Genomic DNA, 18,998 nt, shown 5'->3' with positions numbered 1-18,998 from the left:
AAAGCGCTGTGGAGGTGAGGGTGTTTCAGAGCGTGTGTTTCATGGTGTGATGTAGTACAGGCAGGGCTGGCTGCAGCATTTCTCCCCTGTCAACTTGGGAGAGCCTACAGAACTAGTAAGGAAGGGGGTGGGGGTAGAAAAATCATTGGAGGGGAAGGAAAAGGATAATTAGATGCGTGTTTATCTTCTTTATTTGCTAAGTTCCTCCTGTTTCTCCCTTTGTGAAGGCAAGTATGGTCTCTCTCTAGTCCATCTCTTTGTCCCTAGCACCTGATAGAGCACCTGGAACATGATAGACACTTAATGAACATGAATGCATACTTGAATAATGAATAAATGAATGAACCCCAGCAATGGGAGGAGGACATCGAAGTCCCCACAGAGAAGCAGCTATTCAAGGTGACTCTGAATAAAAACGATTTGCCTTTCCATCCTCCACAAGGCCTCTTGCTAAGTGAAAACTCCTAAAAAGATAGGCACTTGGCAGCTGAGAATTTCAATGGCTGGGGATCCCGTTCACGGGGTGCCTGAATTAGGTCGGCTGTGTGGGATGGATCTGCCCTGGAGGATGGGACTCTGGGGTCTCAGCCTCCCGCGGACTGGCAGCCTAGCAACAGCCTCAGGCTCAGCCAATCACAGCGAGGCGCCTCCCCCCAACCCCCAGCCGGGAGCGCACCGGGCTCTGCGGAAGCAGGAACGCAGCAGCCCCTGGAGATGCGCGGGCGAGCTCAGATGCCATCCCAAGAAAACATCAGCGATTCTCAGGGTCCCTGAGATTCTCAGACCTAGAAGTCTGCTGCTCCTGCCTGGTCCCTGATTGTAACCTGAATTATAGGCTGCATTTCCCTATGGGTATATCTCGACTGCCTGACTTCACTGTAATAATTATTATTATTATCTTAACAACAGTCGTTTACTCAGGCAGGTTTTCACACGTACAATCTCAGTTTATCCTCACAGTGACAGTGAGCTCCTGTGGGGCAGAGATCCTGGTTATTTACTATTTTATTTCTATACCCCACTCTGCAAGGGCATTGATTGAAAACAACTTGTCTTCAAGCTGCAGTGTCGCCACGGGAAGGTCCACAGAGACCCTCTGGAGCAGTGATTTTTCAGTCGGAGTGCCTTTGTTCAAAAGGAATCTTAAATGGAAACCCAATATATAGAACAGGGAAAACAGTGCTGTTCTGGGTTGAAACCAAGCAGAATCTCAGACCTGTTCGATTGCTCCACCGCACCCTACGAAGGAAGCCCCTGAATGCAAAGCCCTGAATTTTCTAAAATTCTAGGAGCCTAGGTCAAACCACACACACTGCACTAAACTAATTCTCTCATTTTACAGGAAAGAAATCTAGCTCAGGATGAAGGTTAAGCTCCATAACTTTGGCCAAATGGCTGGCTGGCTGGCTGACTGGCTGGCTGGATGGATGGATGGATGGAAAAATGAGTAACGGATGGATGTACCCTAGGTCTCACAATCTATGTTAGCATAAGCCAGAATTAGAATGTATGAGAAAACTCATTTTTCTACTCTGTTCTGAATGCATTTTAGGCTTCAGCCAAAAGCAAAACAACTCTTACCTAGGAGGCACTTACAAAAAACAACAACAAAAAAATCCCCCATTACTTTTTATGGATAATAGCGATCTTCCACCTATACCTTTTTCTAACCCTAAGAGTTTGCTAAGAACTGGCTTTAAAAGTTCAGATTGTCTTCTATCATGTTGCCATGGATACAATAGTGCCTCCTACTTGTTCATCACCGGGATTCCTATTACGGTGCTTCGGCTGCTCTTTCCCAGGACCCAGGCCCTCACCCTGTCCCTGTGTGCCTCTCCCCCAGAATCCAGGAACGATCTCCCCAGCTTCCCACTGAAGGATCTACTGATCATCTTGAGATAAAACAGACATAGAGGAAATGTGTCTAGAAAGTTCTTTGGAACCTCACAATGTTCTCAGGGCCTTGCCCCTGCTTTCTTTCTTTCTGACTATTTTCTTTGGTGGACCCAGAATTCCCTTTGGGATTCTGCTTCAAGGTGGGAAGCAATACCCCCACTTCCAGGCTGTGGCCTGTCCTACCTCCTACAGATGCTCCCTGCCCTACTGAGGGGACACTGGGCGAATGCAAGACCTATGAGCTAGTCATCCTCGATTCTTGAGCTGTTTTGGGTGTATGGGGGGTGGTGGTCAGGAGACCTCCAGGTGGGGCTCTGCTGTACAGAAAAAAGGCCACCTCAGAGCACCTCTTCATTTGATATTTGCTCAAATCAGAGCACCATTGCCGAGGAACATCCATGCCTCCCTCTTTCAAAACCATGATAATAAAAATTCACTTCTGCTGGCTGGAGTTACTCACTGATCCATCTGTCTAATACTTCAGTTGGTTTCTGCTACCTGCATCTCTCTCTCTCTATTACATGAGTCTTGAAGTTCTCATGAAACCCACCCCCCTGTTTACTGCTCTTCCTCGCTACCACCACTTGGTGTTACACACTGTGCCAGTCTCTGAGGCCTCATTATCTGTTTCATCTTCATGACATTCCTTTGAGGTAGCTGCTATGTTTATCTCTTCTTTACAGCTGAGGAAACTGAGACTTAACCAGTAACTTGTTCAAGGTTACACAGTTGGAAAATGGCAGACCCAGGTCTCAAAGTCCTGAGGGTCCCAGAGCCAGTGTTGTTTGTACCACAGACAGCTGCCTCCATGGGGGCGGGGGAGGGACACCCTCCTCTCTCAGAGCCTTCATTCCCCACTGTGAGGCCAGGAGATCATCCTATCTCGGATTTAGTTTAGGCACACCACTTAAGGACTCAGGTGTCCCCAGAGACCAGAAGACTTCCTGCAGAGCAATAGACCCCAAATCCCATGACCCAATGCCCCTTCTCAGGCCAGGTCTGTCTCTTATCTTACAGTAAACACACAGTGTACAACCCTGCTTTTCCACCACCTACTCACACTTTTTTTAAAACCATCTATGCAGACCTCACCCTAAAGCCCAGCTTAAGACCCGGGTCTTCTCCTGAAAGCCTTCCCTGGTCACCCACGGTTAGCTCTCCCCTCCCTTACTGTCTGCACCAGTTACCTCCGGCTCTCTGGGCAGCTGCATTCCTTGAGGACAGGGCCTGTATCAAGAACACCTTTCTCCCCTATTATTACCTAGCTCGGTGTTGAACGCTTAGGGGGTATCCAAGAATGAATAAACTAACCATTCAATGTTCCATAAGCAGGAGCTATTTCTGTTTTGTACCCCATTATGCCCCCAGCATTTAATTCAGTACGTGGCACACTATAGAGACTTAGTAAATGTTTGCTGAATAGTCCTGGCTGGGTAGCTCAGAATTGGTTAGAGTGTCAACCTGATTCATCAAGGTTGTGGGTTTGATTCCTGGTCAGGACACATACAAGAATCAACAAATGAATGCATAAATAAGTAGAACAACAAATGATGTCTCTCTCTCTCTCTCTCTCTCTCTCTCTCTCTCTGTCTCTCTCACACACACACACACACACACACACAAATCAATAAATTAAAAAATATTTCTTAAAAATGTTCAATAAATTAATAATAAATGGTAAAAAAAAAAAAAAGAAAAAGAAAAAAGAATGTATGAGCAAACAGAATGAGGATCAAAGAATGTCTTCCCTCCTGGTTGGTAGGAATCTTTCTAACTAATGGTCAGGAAGGTGGGCCTCTTTAGTGACTCACCCGGACATGGGGCTGTGACAGGGCAAAACACGGAGCAGTTTGTTCTGTCAGGCCTGGCCCTAACTCTCGTTCCCACAGGGATGGACACAAGACCCTGAGCACACACTGAGGAGGGGATTCTCTCTTATGCAGTGGTCTCACAAGGACAGAATTGGGTTACCCTTAAGATCTACGGGCCTACTGACAGGTTTGTGTATTGTTTGCCTGTTTTCCCTGTAGCATTGGAAATGCAGCTCAACTGTCTTTGCCGAATTTGATCCCAAAATAAAGCAAAGAAAACTCTATTCTGATACTCTCTGAGTGAGTTGGTTTAAAAATGGATCTAGGAAACACGTACAGGATCCTGGATTGGATTTTGAGACAGAAAAAGGAGATCAGTAGAAACACTGGTGGAATCTATAGTTAATAGTAATGCACCAATGTTGATGTCTTAGTGCTGACAAATTTGCCCTGGCTCTGTAAGACGCTAGCATTAGGGGAACCTGGCTGAAGGACATACGGAACTATCTGAATATATCAGCAACTTTTCTCTAAATCTAACATTATTCCAGAATAACAAGAAAAATAACAGATTGAGCAAAGCTATCAGACACACAGTGCCTGCCTGCCATTCAGCAGAGGCTCCGGGACTGCCCGCTGCTGCTGGGGGAAGGTGCTCACAGGTGTCACCAGCATAAGATGCTTTCCAGCAGTTAAATGTTTCTTTGGTGCGACCAACACATTCAGAGTTTTGCCAGATTTTCCATTCAAGTTACTTCTAATTAAAAGTTCAAAGGATTGTTTGGAGAAGAAAAAAAATCATCGACATTGTTGTAGAGGCTAAACATGTAAAACATAAGTGACTTTGAATTGATAGATACCAATTCCATCATGGAATCACAACTACACAGTGACAGCATTTCTATGACATGTTATAAAAAGTCTTTTCCATATATATCATGCCATTTGGTCTACTTTCTTGATCAGTGTGCAAATGATTGCTCAGCCCATGGAGTTTGGCAGGAAAACTGTCATGGTGCTTGCAAAGCAACTTCTGAAGTCATGATTAGGGCAGACGGTGAGTGTAGACATTAAGAGAGGTCCCAGGCTTGGCTTTGTTGTGGAAACCTGGGAATATTATCTAATCGTTCTCAATACCTGTTTCTTCCTAGGGTATAAATGGGTATAAATGTAGTATCTACTTGATGGAGTTGTGAGAAGGTTCAAGTAAATGATTTGTGCAACGCATTGAGCACAGAGCCTGGCACATGTTTAAATGTTTGATAAATAGCTGCCATTAGCGTGACGCTAAGATGAGAATCAGAGCAGAGTACCTTTTACAGAAAACACCACCATCATAGGCAGATAAATAACTCTGGGAATGATTTTTTTTAATCCTCATCCGAGGATATGTTTACTGATGAGAGAGAGAGAGAGAAACATCAGTGTGAGAAACATTGATTGGTGGCTTCCCTGAATGGGGATCGAAACTGAAACCTGTCTATCTAGCCTGACTGGGAATTGAACGCACAGCCTTTTGGTGTATGGGGCAATGCTCCGAGCAAATGAGTCCCCTGACCAGGGTAATGATTTTTTTCCAGTTTATTTTTTATTGTATTTTTTCCATTACCATTTATCTCCCTTATATCCTCTTATGCCTCCACCACCCCCTCCCCCACAACCATGATACTATTGTCCACGTCCACGATTGGGAATGATTTTTGAGGAAGACTTTTTGATTCTGAAAGTGCACCCAGCAGCCAGGACTGAACTCCAGTCTTTGCCTGGGCAATGCACACATACATACCCTTGTCACATGAAAAAAATGGAGGTTTCCACTTATGTCTTAAAGAATTCTGGAGAGACTTCCAGCTTGAGCAATAGAGCTAAATTAAAAAGAAGCCTCCTCAGCTTCCAGAACAACAGCAACACCAAAAAGCCTGATTAAAATATAATAAAATAAAATTTAAATTAAATTAAAATAAAATAGTGAGACATGGCTGAACTCACAAGAACAAAGAGAAGGGACTGAAAGCCAGTGCCCTGGGGGAGAAAGCTGATGATGTCGTTCTCAGACCAGAATCAGGGGCTGGGGTCCTGGGCTGTGTGAGGGGAGTTAAACAAGAGCCCTGCTAAAGCCAGGACCCCTCCAATGGCTGCCGGACCAGGAAAAGGCGCCAGTGGCTTGTCTCTGACTGGGGCTCTGGTTAAAAAACACAGTCTCCCATCAAAACAAAAAGCCCCAAGCTTGCCTCACTGGTGGTTTAGAGCTTGAAGTGGCACAACCTACAAGGTAATTACCATAAAAATTGGTCGCCAGTTGGTGATAACACTGGGCGCCTGGACAGGGCCACTGCAGTCAGCGTAGATGGGTTCTTCCTCGGCCCAGGCCGCACCGAATTCCCATAGAAAAACCAAATCCTTGTGCAGATTAAAGCTCACAGTTAAAGTATTAAAAATATTAATCAGATCAGGTTGGAGTCTGGCGATCTTTGCTTTAATAAGTTTAGTAAATTCTATAGGCATTCTTAGTTAAGTTTTAAAAATGCTGCTTTACCCGTTTTTCTATTCGAAGATAATTTTCTTTTCACTCATTCATTCAAAATTCATTCATCAAAGACTTACTTGTGACTAATATTTGCCAAGTGCTGTGCCAGGAACATCCACGACTTCTTTTGGCCCTCATCATAATGTCAAATGGATGTGTTCCCACTCCAAGTTACAGATGGGAAAAACCAGGGTGAGGCAGGTCACTGGCTGGTCAAGGGCCCACAGTGATTATTAGCAAAGCCATTCCCTGTCCAGAAGGACAGCCCCCTTCCTTCCTGTGAATGCAAGCACATATGCTCTGCAGGGATGTTACACCTGCTGATCTCCAGCCCAGTCATCCTCCTTCCTGGGAGCTACATTCTCCACAAGCCCTGGGATGTCTTATTCCTCGACTGAGTGATAAAGAAAGGCACATGGGTGACTGAGGAAAGGAATTACCTGAGCCAAGGTTCTCACCGAGGTAATCTTGTCCTGCCAGCCCTGGCTGCTGTGTCCCAATGGGCCCGTTACCCTGAACACAGCTCAGCCATCTGCCAATGACAGTAACTTCAGCTGCCCTTGGCTCCAGGGCCCCAGGAAGCCTTTGGTCACTGGGATGGCAGGAGCTGCCCAAGGCAGCGCCCGACCAGATGTGTGAGGCAGACAAAAATACCTGTGGCATCCTCCGCCTCCAGGGGAGGAGTCGTGCTGCATCCTGCTGTGCCCACGTTGGAGGGTGGGACCCCAACTGCTCCCTGATCTTCTCATGTGCTTTGCAAGTTTCTTTAGAAGCCCAATTCCTGTCCAGAAGATAACTGCCTTCCTTTCTAAGAAGACAAGCACATTTGTGCCCCAAGGCTGTTGCACCTGCTGGGCTCTCAGCCTGGAACATGCTTCTTGCAGAGCACACCTGGCTCTTCTTCCCTTCCTTCTGCCTCAGCCTCCCCTCACAGCCCACCTGAAACTCCACCATTGAATCATTCACCACACCCTTCTCTTGCCTTATTTTCTCCTTTGAGCATGTGTGATGACACTTTTCTATATATTTGGTTATTTATGGCTTGATTGCTCCAACAGAATGTCAGCCCCATGTGGGCAGACAGCTGTCTTGTTCACTGCTGGATCCCCAGGAGCTAGAAGGTATGAATGGGATAGTCTGTTTTATCTTCGTAATTCAGCCAGAATCTGATCCTCCACTTCTTTATCTGCACATGGAGGTGATTAGGCTCAAACAGGGGCTTCCAAATTTACCAAAAAAAAAAAAAAAAAAAAAAAAAAAAAAGACTGCCAGCCAAGATGGAGGCATAGGTAGATACATTTTGCCTCCTCGCACAACCAAAAAAAGGACAACATATTTAAAAACAAAAAACAACCAGAACTGCCAGCAAATTGAACTGTATGGGAATCTGACAACCAAGAAGTTAAAGAAGAAAATTTTATCCCAACTGGTAGGAGGGATGGAGTATGGCAGCTGGGGCAGAGAGGATGCGCAGCAAGGCAGCAGCTAGAGAACTAGGTGAGGCAGCGACTGGCAGACTGTGTGGTCCTACATTTGTGCAGAAATAAACCAGGAGGAACAACTGGGGAGCAAGACAGAAAGCACAGCCCAGGGTTCCAGCATGGGAAACTAAAGCCTCAAAACCTCTGGCTGTAAAAATCTGTAGGGGTTGTGGTGGCAGGAGAAACTCTCAGTCTCATAGAAGGGTTCATTGGAGAGACCCACAGGGTCCTAGAATATACACAAACCCACCCACCTGGGAATCAGCACCAGAAGGGTCCAATTTTGCTTGTGGGCAGTGGGGGAAGTGACTGAAAGCAAACCGAGAGACGAACAAGCAGCACTGTTCCCTCTCTGACCTCACCCCAACATACAGTGTCACAGTGCAGCGAACTGGGTTATCCCGCCCTGGCGAATACCTAAAGTTCTGTCCCTTCCAATGTAACAGGCCTGCTGATACAAAGAAAAATGGCCCAAATGAAAGAACAGATCAAAGCTCCAAAAATAGAACTAAGCGATGAAGACACAGCCAACCTATCAGATGCACAGTTCAAAACACTGGTAATCAGGATACTCACAGAATTAGTTGAGTATGGTTGCAAAATGGAGGAAAAAGTCGAGGCTACGCAAAGTGAAATAAAGAAAATTTTTAAAGAAACCAACAGTGAAGGGAAGGAAACCTCTACTCAAATCAACGATTTGGAGCAGAAGGAAGAGATAAACATTCAACCAGAACAGAATGAAGAAACAAGAATTCAAAAATATGAGGAGAGGCTTAGGAATCTCTGGGACAACTTTAAAACATTCCAACATCCGACTCACAGGGGTGCTGGGTGGAGAAGAGGAAGAGCAAGAAATTGAGAACTTTTGAAAAAATGAAGGAGAACTCCCCCAATCTGGCAAAGGAAATAGACTTCCAGAACATCCAGGAAGCTCAGAGAGTCCCAAAGAAGTTGGACCCAAGGAAGCACACACCAAGGCACATCATAATTTCATTACCCAAGATTAAAGACAAGGGGAGAATCTTAAAAGCAGCAAGAGAAAAGGAGACAGTTACCTACAAAGGAGTTCCCACCAGCCTATCAGCTCATTCCTCAAAAGAAACCTTGCTGGGAAGAAGACGCTGGAAAGAAGTATTCGAAGTCATGAAAGCAAGGACCTACATCCAAGATTACGCCATCCAGCAAAGCTATCATTTAGAATGGAAGGGCAGATAAAGTGCTACTCAGATAAAGTAAAGTTAAAGGAGTTCATCATCACCAAGCCCTTATTATAAGAAATGTTAAAGGGACTTATCTAAGAAAAAGAAGAAAATCAAAAACTATGAACAGTGAAATTAAAACAAACTCACAACTATCAACAAGTGAGCCTGAAAACAAAAACAAAAACAAACTAAGCAAACAACTAGAACAGGAACAGAATCACAGAAATGGAGATCAGAAGGGAGGGAAAGAGGGGATAATGGAGGAAAAGGTACAGGGAATAAGCAGCAAAATAGTAGGTACAAAACAGACGGGGGCGGGGGAGGTTAAGAACAGTATAGGAAATGGCAACGCCAAAGAACTTTAATGTAGGACCCATGGACACGACCTAAGCGAGAGGGGGGATGCTGGTGGGAGGGCGGGTGCAGGGCAGAGGGGAATGAAGGGGAGAAAAAAATGGGACAACTGTAATAGCATAATCAATAAAACATACTTAAAAAATAAGATAAATCACTGGAACACGTTCTTTAAATGAAATTTTAGAGAAAAAAACAAACCCATGTATAAGACAGACAACAGCAGGGCTATACTTGCTAGCCCCAGGGCTTCAGTGTGTGTCCTCTCCCTGCTCCCTGGCTCCCGCGCCCCCCGCCCCCCGCTCCGTAGAACCCTGCAGCTCTCGGGAACACAGTTTGGAAACCACTGGTCTACGTGAGTTCCACCTCCAACTAGTCACTTCCTCTCCCAAAGCCTAAATATATTATAGTCTAAAAATACATTGAATATATTAAAGTCTAAATAAATTATTTATAAAAACAAAGGAGTTAGATTCACTGACCTTCCATCTATCACATTCTAGTATTATAAGTCATATCCATAACTGCAGAAAATTATCTAAGAGCTGGGTAAACCCTAAAATAGAAATTGCAAAGACACATTCATGGCATGCCTGCCGACAGCCAGCGATCCTCAGGGGTTTATCAGGCCACTCTTATTTGAAGAGCAATTTGTGGGAGCCAGGGGACCCATAAAATCTCAGATCGCCCAACCAATCTAGTTGATGAAATGAGAAACAATGTCTAAAACAATTAAGACAGCCTAGATAGCATCCAGTGTTAGAACAGGTAGACAGATTCATTGGGCAAACCGGAGATCTTGGAAAGACAGGGGCAAAATGGGAGGGCTCCTGGGAGGAGGTGATATCTCTGGAGAGGAGAGCAGAAGAGCATTCTAAACAGGGGACACAGTGGGTGCTGTGGCCCACCGGCCAGGCCCCCAGGCATGAGCGAGGCACTCGTGCCCCCGGCTGTCAGGAGGGCAGTCTACTGATAGTTCAGAGCCGAGCCCCTCCCCAGCCAACAGACTGGACTTGATCTTATGGTTACAGAGTCATGGTTTTGGTTCCAGGCAGAGAGAATCTCTCCATCATCATCGTATCACCAATTATTGTTATTGTGGCAGAGGCTGCTAGTTGTCCCCAATATCTATTCTTTCCTTCTTCCTTCGTAATTGAATCTCCAACTTTTTGCTGGACACATAGCCTCCCAAAATAAAGTCGATGTTTTCCAGCCTCCCCTGCATCAGGTGTGCCCATGTTCTGGTCCATGGGCTGTAAGGTGACATGATGTGTGTCACCTCTGAGGTGTGCCCCCTCCCTGACTAGCTGGAATGCAGGCATGGCAGCGAGCCCTCTTGCACAGTGAGCAACACAAAAGAACATGGGTCCTAACTCAGTGAAGCCACCACAACAGCCTTGGGGGCCTGGCTTGCAAAGGCCACATAAGTCAGCAATGCTCTTCTGTTTTGTTGAAGCTTCTGCCATCCCAGCCAATGCAACTACAGTATCAATCCCTTAGTTTGCAAGGCTCATTCATAAAGACCAGTGCTGTTTCCCAGGGCCAGCCGTGGGGAGGGGGAGGCAGGAATTACTCTCTCACATTGTGCAGTGGCTGAGCTGAGGTTCAGGGTGGCTTGTCCACGGTCACTCACTGTTCCCAGGACTAGCTTTGGTCTGCACCTTTCCTCCCTCCTTACTAAGCCCCACTTTCAGGGACCATGTGACAAGAATATGTGTGGCAAGCTAGGTTCACAATCTGACTGTAGGACACTTTAGTAGCCCCTGTTCTCAGAATCCAGAAAGCCGTATTCCTAGCCAGTGCTTTCTCCCAGGGGGATGCTGGTCTCTGAGGCTGCGGGAATGCCAAGGATTTAGCACCTCCTGGGGATCAGGAGGGACCCAGAAGAGGTGACATCTGAGGGTGGGGAAACATAACAGAGGGAGAGAAGAAAGGGAGGGCATCCTGGGAGGAGGAGGCACAGCCGGAACAAAGGCACAGAGATATGACACACCCTGAGATGACTGTGCAGGGGACACAAGTGCCCCCAGCCCCAGCCCTAACCCTCAGCCCCACCCTTTTACTATTTGACTTGGTGTTTGTCCGGGGAGGTTGAGGTTGGCATTGTCGAGAAGGCAGGGTGAGATGTATTGGAAATAATTATTGTCTGAGATCAAAACACAGTCACCAGATGAGATCAACTGAAAGTCAGCTCAGTCCCTTTGCCATCCCTCCCCTTACCCAGCACATTCTGGGCTGTGGGACCCACCAGCCTCCTCCCCCGGGGCTCTCAAAGACTCACAGTCCTTATCTGCAGAGCGATACAGGCGCTGAAAGGGTCTCCCAAAGTCAAGATCAGTGAGGCTACGTGCAACTTCTGTGTGAGTTTAATATGATTTTCAAATTAAAAAACAAAAACAAAAACAAAGAAGGGTGGGGCCTATATAGATGAAACCCAGTAGGTAAATGCTGATAATGGTTCAAGTTAGAGGATGGGTCCTTGGAGGTTCGTTATATTATTCTTTCCAATATGTTTAAAATTGTCCCATTAAAAAGCTATTAATAAGTTTTTGAAAATGTACATACACATTCATAGCAGCATTATTCATAATAGCTCAAAGTGGAAACCACGCAAATGTCTATCACTCGGTGAATGGACAAATCAAATGTGGCCTCTCCACACAGTGGAATATTACTTGGCAATGAGAAGGAGCGAGCACCGACTTGTGCTGCAGCATGGATGGACTTTGATGGCATATGGTCCCATTGATGTGAAATGTCCATAATAGGCAAACCCATAGAGACACAAAGCGCATTAGTGGCTACCAGGTGCTTGCAGGTATGAAGGAATTGAGAGGTGACAGCTAAGGGGTATGGGGTTCCTTTGGGGTATAATTAAAATGTTCTGTAATTGATTGTGACGTTGGGTGGACAATTTTGTGACTATATTAAAGGCCCTTGAATTGTATGCTTTAAATGGTGAATTGTGTGTTATGTGAATTAAATTTCAAAAGCTTTTTTGAAAAGGAAAAAAAGAAAAAGAAAAGAAGGGAGCAGCGGGAGAAATACCACCAGGAGAGGCTATGGACCCAGGGTCTTCACCCCTTCTCTGAAAAGTGGATTGGGCATGGGGGTCGGCCAAGGGGAAGAGACGGACCAGCCCAGCCCCTAACCAAGGTCAGCCTTCCTTGTTTATGGCCTGGACAGAGGCCTTCATAGAAAACTAATCCAGCCTGAAGCCACCATAATGAAAGTGTTTCTCTCCGCCCTGGAAAAAGCCATTTCCCATGAGTAATCAGGTACAGAATTCTCATTAGTCCAGGTCCGTGGTGGGCATCTTACAGGTTTCCACTGCCTGGCCATACACTCATGGCATCTTAGGCTTCCAAAGGTCACTGGGTCTCACCCATGGCTGCACGTGGAAACTCCCTGGGTGCCCAGGCGCTGCCCCCAGAGACCTGGATTGAATTTGTTTTCAGAGAAGCCTGGGCCATAAACATTTTAAAGCTCCCCAGGTAATCTGAATGTGCAACAAGATTGAGGACCATTGATTTAATGAAGTTTTGTAACAACTGGAAGAAAATATCAAAATTATGCCATAGAATATATTAGGTACTCTGTCACGAAACTTTTCACATGGAGCCCTGACACCAGGGGGCCGGTACTCTCCCCCGCCCTCTGGAGGCATCACAGTCCCCCCCTGACTGTGCTCGTTGTCATGCCCCATCCTCACTAAAAGCCTAGGCCCCTGCCCAACCTGTCCCTGCCTGTCAAACGTGCTTACCTTTCAAGCACCAGCTCAAATGCCAATTCCACGAGGCCCTCCACGACTGGAGGCACTCGGTCCCTCCCTCTGCACTCCAGTGCCTTTTAATTTTCTAACATTCAGTCGTAATTGTCTTGTATTATGCGCACCTGCTGGCTGGCTGCTGTCAAGTTCGAGTGGACTGCAAGCTCCTTGAGAGCAAGGACAGAGTTGCATTTTGCATTATATCTCTGTATCCTCTGCAGAGCCTAGTATGTTAAACACTTGTTAAATGAATGGGTGGATGAATAAATGAATGATGGGCTTGCCATGTTTTTATTGAGGGGAAGGTGCCAAGTAGTAGCTTAAGTGGGATAGGGTTTTAAATCCACCAAATCCCTATTTTTGATAAGAAAAATTTTTATTTTTCAAAATTATGCAAGTTCCCACCCCCACTCCTGACCAAATTGGAAATCCTTAAGCCCCCACAGGTTGTCAGGGAGAGCATCTCTCCTTGGGTGAAGGAATGAAGGAATGCGTGAACGAATGTTTACTGCGTCTCAATAAAAAATAGACACTGTGGTAGGTGTTTTTACACACTTTTTCACACGCCCCCAAATCGGCCCTATCGCAGAGCCAGGCACACATCTCCAGATGAACCCACTGCTGCCTCAGCCTTCCCAGGACCAAAGCACAACCTCACGACAGGGAAGCCCAAGTTGGCGATAAGCGGAGAGAAGCTCTGGGACCCGTGTGTTGAAGAATTTTGTTAAAAAAAGATAAACCTCTAGTCATATGCAAATAATGTGATAGTTTACACATAAAGTATCATATAACCTACCAACAAACTGTTAGAGCTGTTGAGAAGTTCAACAGGTTGCTCAAAACAAAATTAATATGCAAAAGAGTCAACACTCTTTGTATCAGCAATAATCAATTAGAGTAGAAAATGCTGTAGAAAAAAGGTCCCATTCTCCATAGCAACAAAAACTAGCATATCTAATAAAAGACATACAAAGTCTTTATTAAAGGACAAAAAGGCCAGAATAAATAGAGAGATAGATTATGCTTATCAATGGAAAAAATGTCATTCCAATCAAAATCCCAACAGAGCTTTTCACATGGGACAGAAAAGCGTCAAGAATAATAAAGGCAGTATTTAAAGATGAAATTGGAAAAGGAGGAGGAGAGGGGCTGCCATATATGATGTGCTGTTATATAAGGCTCTAGTTATTGAGGCAGAGTGATGTGGCATGAAAGTAGACAAATGAGCCAGGGGAAGAGAAGAGAGACTTCAGGGACAGACTCTTGAGAATCCAGGAACTTGGCTGTGCCAGAGGCAGCATGTCAAACAAGTGTGGAAAGGGCTGCCTCTCCATGGTGGGGGACAGTTGGGTAGGTTAGCACATGGGAAAATCATTGAAAATGTGGACTTCTACCTCAAACTAGCCACAAAATAAATTCCAGCTGGATTGACCTAAATATGAAAGAGCAAAACTTTAGCACCTTTGACAGAAAATATAGAAGACATCATGGTAACAGAGTAAAGGTATTAAGAAACACAAATTGTAAGAGAAAAAGATTAATACATTTGACTCGTTAAAATTAAAATTTTCTGAATGGCAAGAGACGTCATAAACAAAATAACAACAGGCTACAGAGTGGGACAGCTCCACTGTCTGTAACTGACTGAATGAGTAGCGTACAGGCAACGGAAAGAACATGTACAAATTAAAGAGTAAAAGCTAATTCCGTAGAAAACAATAGGAAAAGGTCATGAGCAAGCAAGTTACAGAAGAGGAAACACAAGTGATCAGTATATACACAGAGATGCTTAACATCTCTAGTAATCAGGATATGCAGATTAAATAAAGTGAGACATAATTTCACATTCATTAAACTGAATTAAAACTTTGCTGTCTGACAGTACCAATGGCTGATGACATTGTGGGGAGATTAGTGGTTGAATAGGTACAGCCACTTTGGAGGGTAATTAAACCAAGTCCGGTGTCGCTACCGTGATGCATGCCCAAGGGAAACAATCCACGTGGGCACGGCAGGCACAAACACAGATGCGCATTGCAGTGCTGTTTGTAACAACACACACAGGGCTGTGTCAGCCAACAGAATGGCTAAATGAACCATGAGATAGTCTTATTGAAATATAAACTGGAAGAGGTAAAGAGCAGCGAAGACAGTCAGGAGACCAAGTCCTGGCTCTTGTTGATTGAGCTCCTAACTGATGATAGACGTTATACAAGTCACTTGTCCCTCTGAGTGGAGACTACCTTCCTGGGTCTGAGTGCAAATTCCACCCGCTAAGAGGGATTTCCCTGTCCCTGCTATTTATACAACCAGCATCTACATCTCTGGCACCCCTTTGTCAAGAAGCAGGGTGGTTTAAAGGGTGAGTGTGGAGACTCTGGCCAGACTGGCTTCAAATCCCAGCTTCACCAATTACTGTTTGTATGGCCATAGGCAAGTTATTAAAGCTTTCTGTCACTCAGTTACCTCTTATGTAAAATGGAGATAATAATAGTTTTCACATCAGAGGCTGTTGTGTGGACTGAATGAGTTAATATCCCAGAGACTTAGAACTGTGTCTGACATAAAGGAAGCACTAGCTAATAGTAATCACATGGCAGTTAAACTGAATGAAGAAGGCTGGAGTGACATGGGTGCGTCTTGTAAACAGGATATGAGTCCCACCTGCCTCTCATCGTTCCCTGAACTTCTCTCCTAATCATGGGCAGCACCTGGTCCAGTTCTTGGTCACACCTGTCGTCAAGTGTCTCTCTCGTGGATTTTAGTTCCTCTCCCCTACTGTCCCAGCTCGTCACAGCATGACCAAGTATTTATGGAATTCATACACATTTGTAAACACTTACAAATATAAGTATTTATGGGCAGTATTTATGGAATTGATATAGCTGAATTGATTCTGAAAAGTCCTTGAATGCCAGAGGATGAGGGCACCATTGATTCTTTCAGATGTTTATTTTAAGAAGTTGAAATAATGACATGAGGAGGGTGGGGGCCAAGGAGCAGACGAGCAACACCGACACCCGGAAAGGGAGAGAATCCCGGGGACGGAATGTGTCCAAGGGCAGGATTTCTGTGATTCCAGGACAGAAGGTGGGGGCTCCATTCCTTCGGCAAGTCTCGCTGGCTCTACCTTCAAAGTACCTCCTGAATCTAATCACCTAATTGCCTCTCACCACCCTCGCCGCCCTCCACCTGCCGTGCTCATCCCTGGCCTAGAGCTACAGTAGCTTCCTTGTTTCTACCCTGGGAATTAGGTATCCTATAGAGTAGAATCATCACTTCATAGATGCAGAAATGGAGGCACGGAGTGTTCAGTAATTCGCTCCAAAGGCACATTGTGAAATGGCAGGGCTAGGATCTACCCCACGTGGAGTGTGTGCCCTTAGCCGCCCCCACGCCGCCTCCCTCGCAGCCTGTCTGTGCTCCCACCTCCCACAGAGGAATCAGAGCTTGCTGCTCTGGCTGCAGGCCCCACGTGGTCCGGCCCTTGCCGGGCTCTCCAGCCCTGTCCCCACCGCCCACGTCCTCACCCACCGCTCCCCAGCCCCACCGGCTCCCTGGCTGCTTCTTCACCTAGAATCCTAGAATATTCTTTCCTTCCTGATCTTCCAATGGCTTCTTCTCTCACTTAACTCAGGTCTTTGCTTCAGTGTCACCTCCTTCAAGAGGCCTTCCCTGACCTCCCTTTCTAAACTAGTTCCCACTCTATTCTCTGACCTTTTCCTGGGGTAATTTTATTCATAGGTATTGCACTTCCTGATGTGACATCATAAGGTTACTTGTTTGATTGTTTATTATGAGTCTTCTCTCCCCAGAATTCCTACTCCACGAGGACAGAGTCCCCTGTGCCTGGAACAGAGGCTGGGCGCAGAACAGCAGCACAGTAAATGAATAAATGTGCCCAAGGTGGCCCATATGGATGGATGTTGGTCCTCTCTAGTGCCAGATCCAGGCCTGCTGTCTGGGGCTGCTAGGAATGTGTCTGCCCCCCTGCATGGGATGGCGCTCTGGCCTCTGGGTCAACGGTGTGGCCCCAGCCTTCTCTGCGGCTGCTGCACTAGCAGGGCAGAAGGTAAAGTGCAAGCTCCCACGTTCCTTCTCAGTTCTTTCCCACCCTGGCCCTGCATCCACCCCCAGTCCCCAGCTTCCACCTTTCCAGCCACCTAGAAGCAAGTCTGACAAATCCATCCCCACCAAAGGGATCCAGACAGGGAGTGTAGCCCTTCCCAAGGTTAACTGCATTTTACAAGGCCAGCAGGAGAACACATCACCCCCGCGTCTGATTGTGCCATAGTGTAACTTCTGAGACTGGGATGTTTGTGGGAGATCCTTCCTCAAACTGAGGGAGGCAGGGCAGCACAGGTAAGAGCATTGAGAGAGAGAGAGAGAGAGAGAGAGAGAGAGAGAGAGAGAGAAATGGGTCTAAGCTCAGCTGGTGAGTCAGCCAGTGACTGGTACCTGGCAGGCCACAGCCTTAAAAGTCATAGCTGCCCACCATCCCACTTGACCAACTTCATCCTCTCCTGTCTCCCAGAAGTCCTGGCTTTGCTCCCAAAAGCATTCCTGAGCAGTCCCGAGGCTCCACTGTGGAGAATCCCCCCAGAGGCTCCCCAGGGAACCCAGAACAAAGGACTTACCCATCTCAATCCCACAGATGACCAAGGCTGCAATCACCGCGCCTGCCGACGTCCCGGCGAAGCGATGGGTGGTTTCCAGCATGCGGGGGGCCAGGTCCCGCAGGGCGTCCACAGCCCCAGCCTGGTAGAAGGAGAGGAAGCCGCTGCCTGAGAAGGAGATGGAATGAGGGGTGTCCGGGTCCCCCTTGAACACCTGTTCTTCCATGTCCTCGGCCTGGGGCTTCCTGTGTTGAGAAGTCCTCCCTCAGCGCTGGCCTGCCCAAGCTGGGGCCGCCCTCCTGTTGGAACTGGCTGCCGAGCTTCCCTGCCAGCCCGGGCCCGGAATGTGGCCAGCTCTCCCCAGTTGGCTGGGGCACCCACGGGTGGCTCAGGCAGCGTGCCTGGGCCTGCTGAGATCCACCAGGACAAGGTGAGGAAGCCCCTGGGTGTGCGAGCAGGGTCTGGTCCTGAGGGCCCCCGTGACTTCATCTCATGTCTAGATTCATCTCTGGCGGAGTCCTCAGCCCTCTGCCCATGCCAGACACACCTAGGGACATTCGAGCTGCCACACAGGGCCAGGCCCAAAGAGGCGGGACCTGCTCAGCTCTTGGCCCAGAAGGCTTCACACTTGTGTTGCAAAACTTCCTCAGATGCTTATCAGAGGACGCCTCCCCCACTGAGGCCCTGTGGCAGTAAGGGGCTCACTGCTGGCCTCCCTCCAGGGGGATGGTGTCCCCTCCCCACAGGGGCAGGACTGGCAGGTTGGCTCTGGTTTTTGAAGGGGATCCACTCCTACCATCCATGCCCCCTACAGTGACAACCTCCCTGGGCTCCATCTTCAGGCTCCATGTGGTGGTGTCTGTAGTGTGTTGCACGCTTGTTTTTATTCATTCTTCTTAGATAAGCTCCCCTTTGCTTATGCACTTTTTTGTTCACATGTTTGAACTGGCCACCGACAAAACGGTACAGGAAGACAAATGGGGCTTCCAGAGCCCCAGCCAGTACCGCCTCTCCATCCTCACCATCTTCTTTTCTCTCCTGCCCTTCACTGACCCATTGCCCCTTGGCCAGCACCCTCCCCCCAAACCCCAAACCTTCATGCTCTCTCCTCAGTGTCCAGGAACAAAATCAATATGATATCTAGATCATTTGAAGTGTATAGGGCTTCATATTATCCTCTCTTCTTCCCACTTTGGAACAAGAATTTTAAGATGGTACCATTTAACCCCAAGAATGAATAGCTCGAGAACACACATATGGGGGCATCGGGATCAGGGGAGAGATGTTTTGAAGCCCAGAGGGCAGGGAGGTGGGGTATGGGGGACCAGCGTAGCACGAGGGG

At 46.9% G+C, this 18,998-nt stretch overlaps 1 protein-coding gene across 2 annotated transcripts in view; it reads right to left on the bottom strand.

The window, feature by feature from the left end:
- The window catches only part of PNPLA1 (patatin like phospholipase domain containing 1), a 40,363-nt gene extending 22,481 nt beyond the window's left edge, over window positions 1-17,882 (bottom strand). For both annotated transcript variants that reach the window (XM_054568720.1, XM_054568721.1), the window contains exon 1: window positions 17,678-17,882. In XM_054568720.1, coding sequence (XP_054424695.1) covers window positions 17,678-17,882 — 205 coding nt within the window. The remainder of the gene's footprint in view (window positions 1-17,677) is intronic.
- Window positions 17,883-18,998: the final 1,116 nt, after the last annotated feature.

Source organism: Pteronotus mesoamericanus, unplaced genomic scaffold, assembly GCF_021234165.1.
Source record: "Pteronotus mesoamericanus isolate MK-2021 breed Mesoamerican mustached bat unplaced genomic scaffold, CSHL_Meso_final contig_20, whole genome shotgun sequence".
Classification (NCBI taxonomy): Eukaryota; Metazoa; Chordata; class Mammalia; order Chiroptera; family Mormoopidae; genus Pteronotus; species Pteronotus mesoamericanus.
Note: the sequence above shows the minus strand (reverse complement) of the source record. Positions and strands in the feature narration are given on the sequence as shown.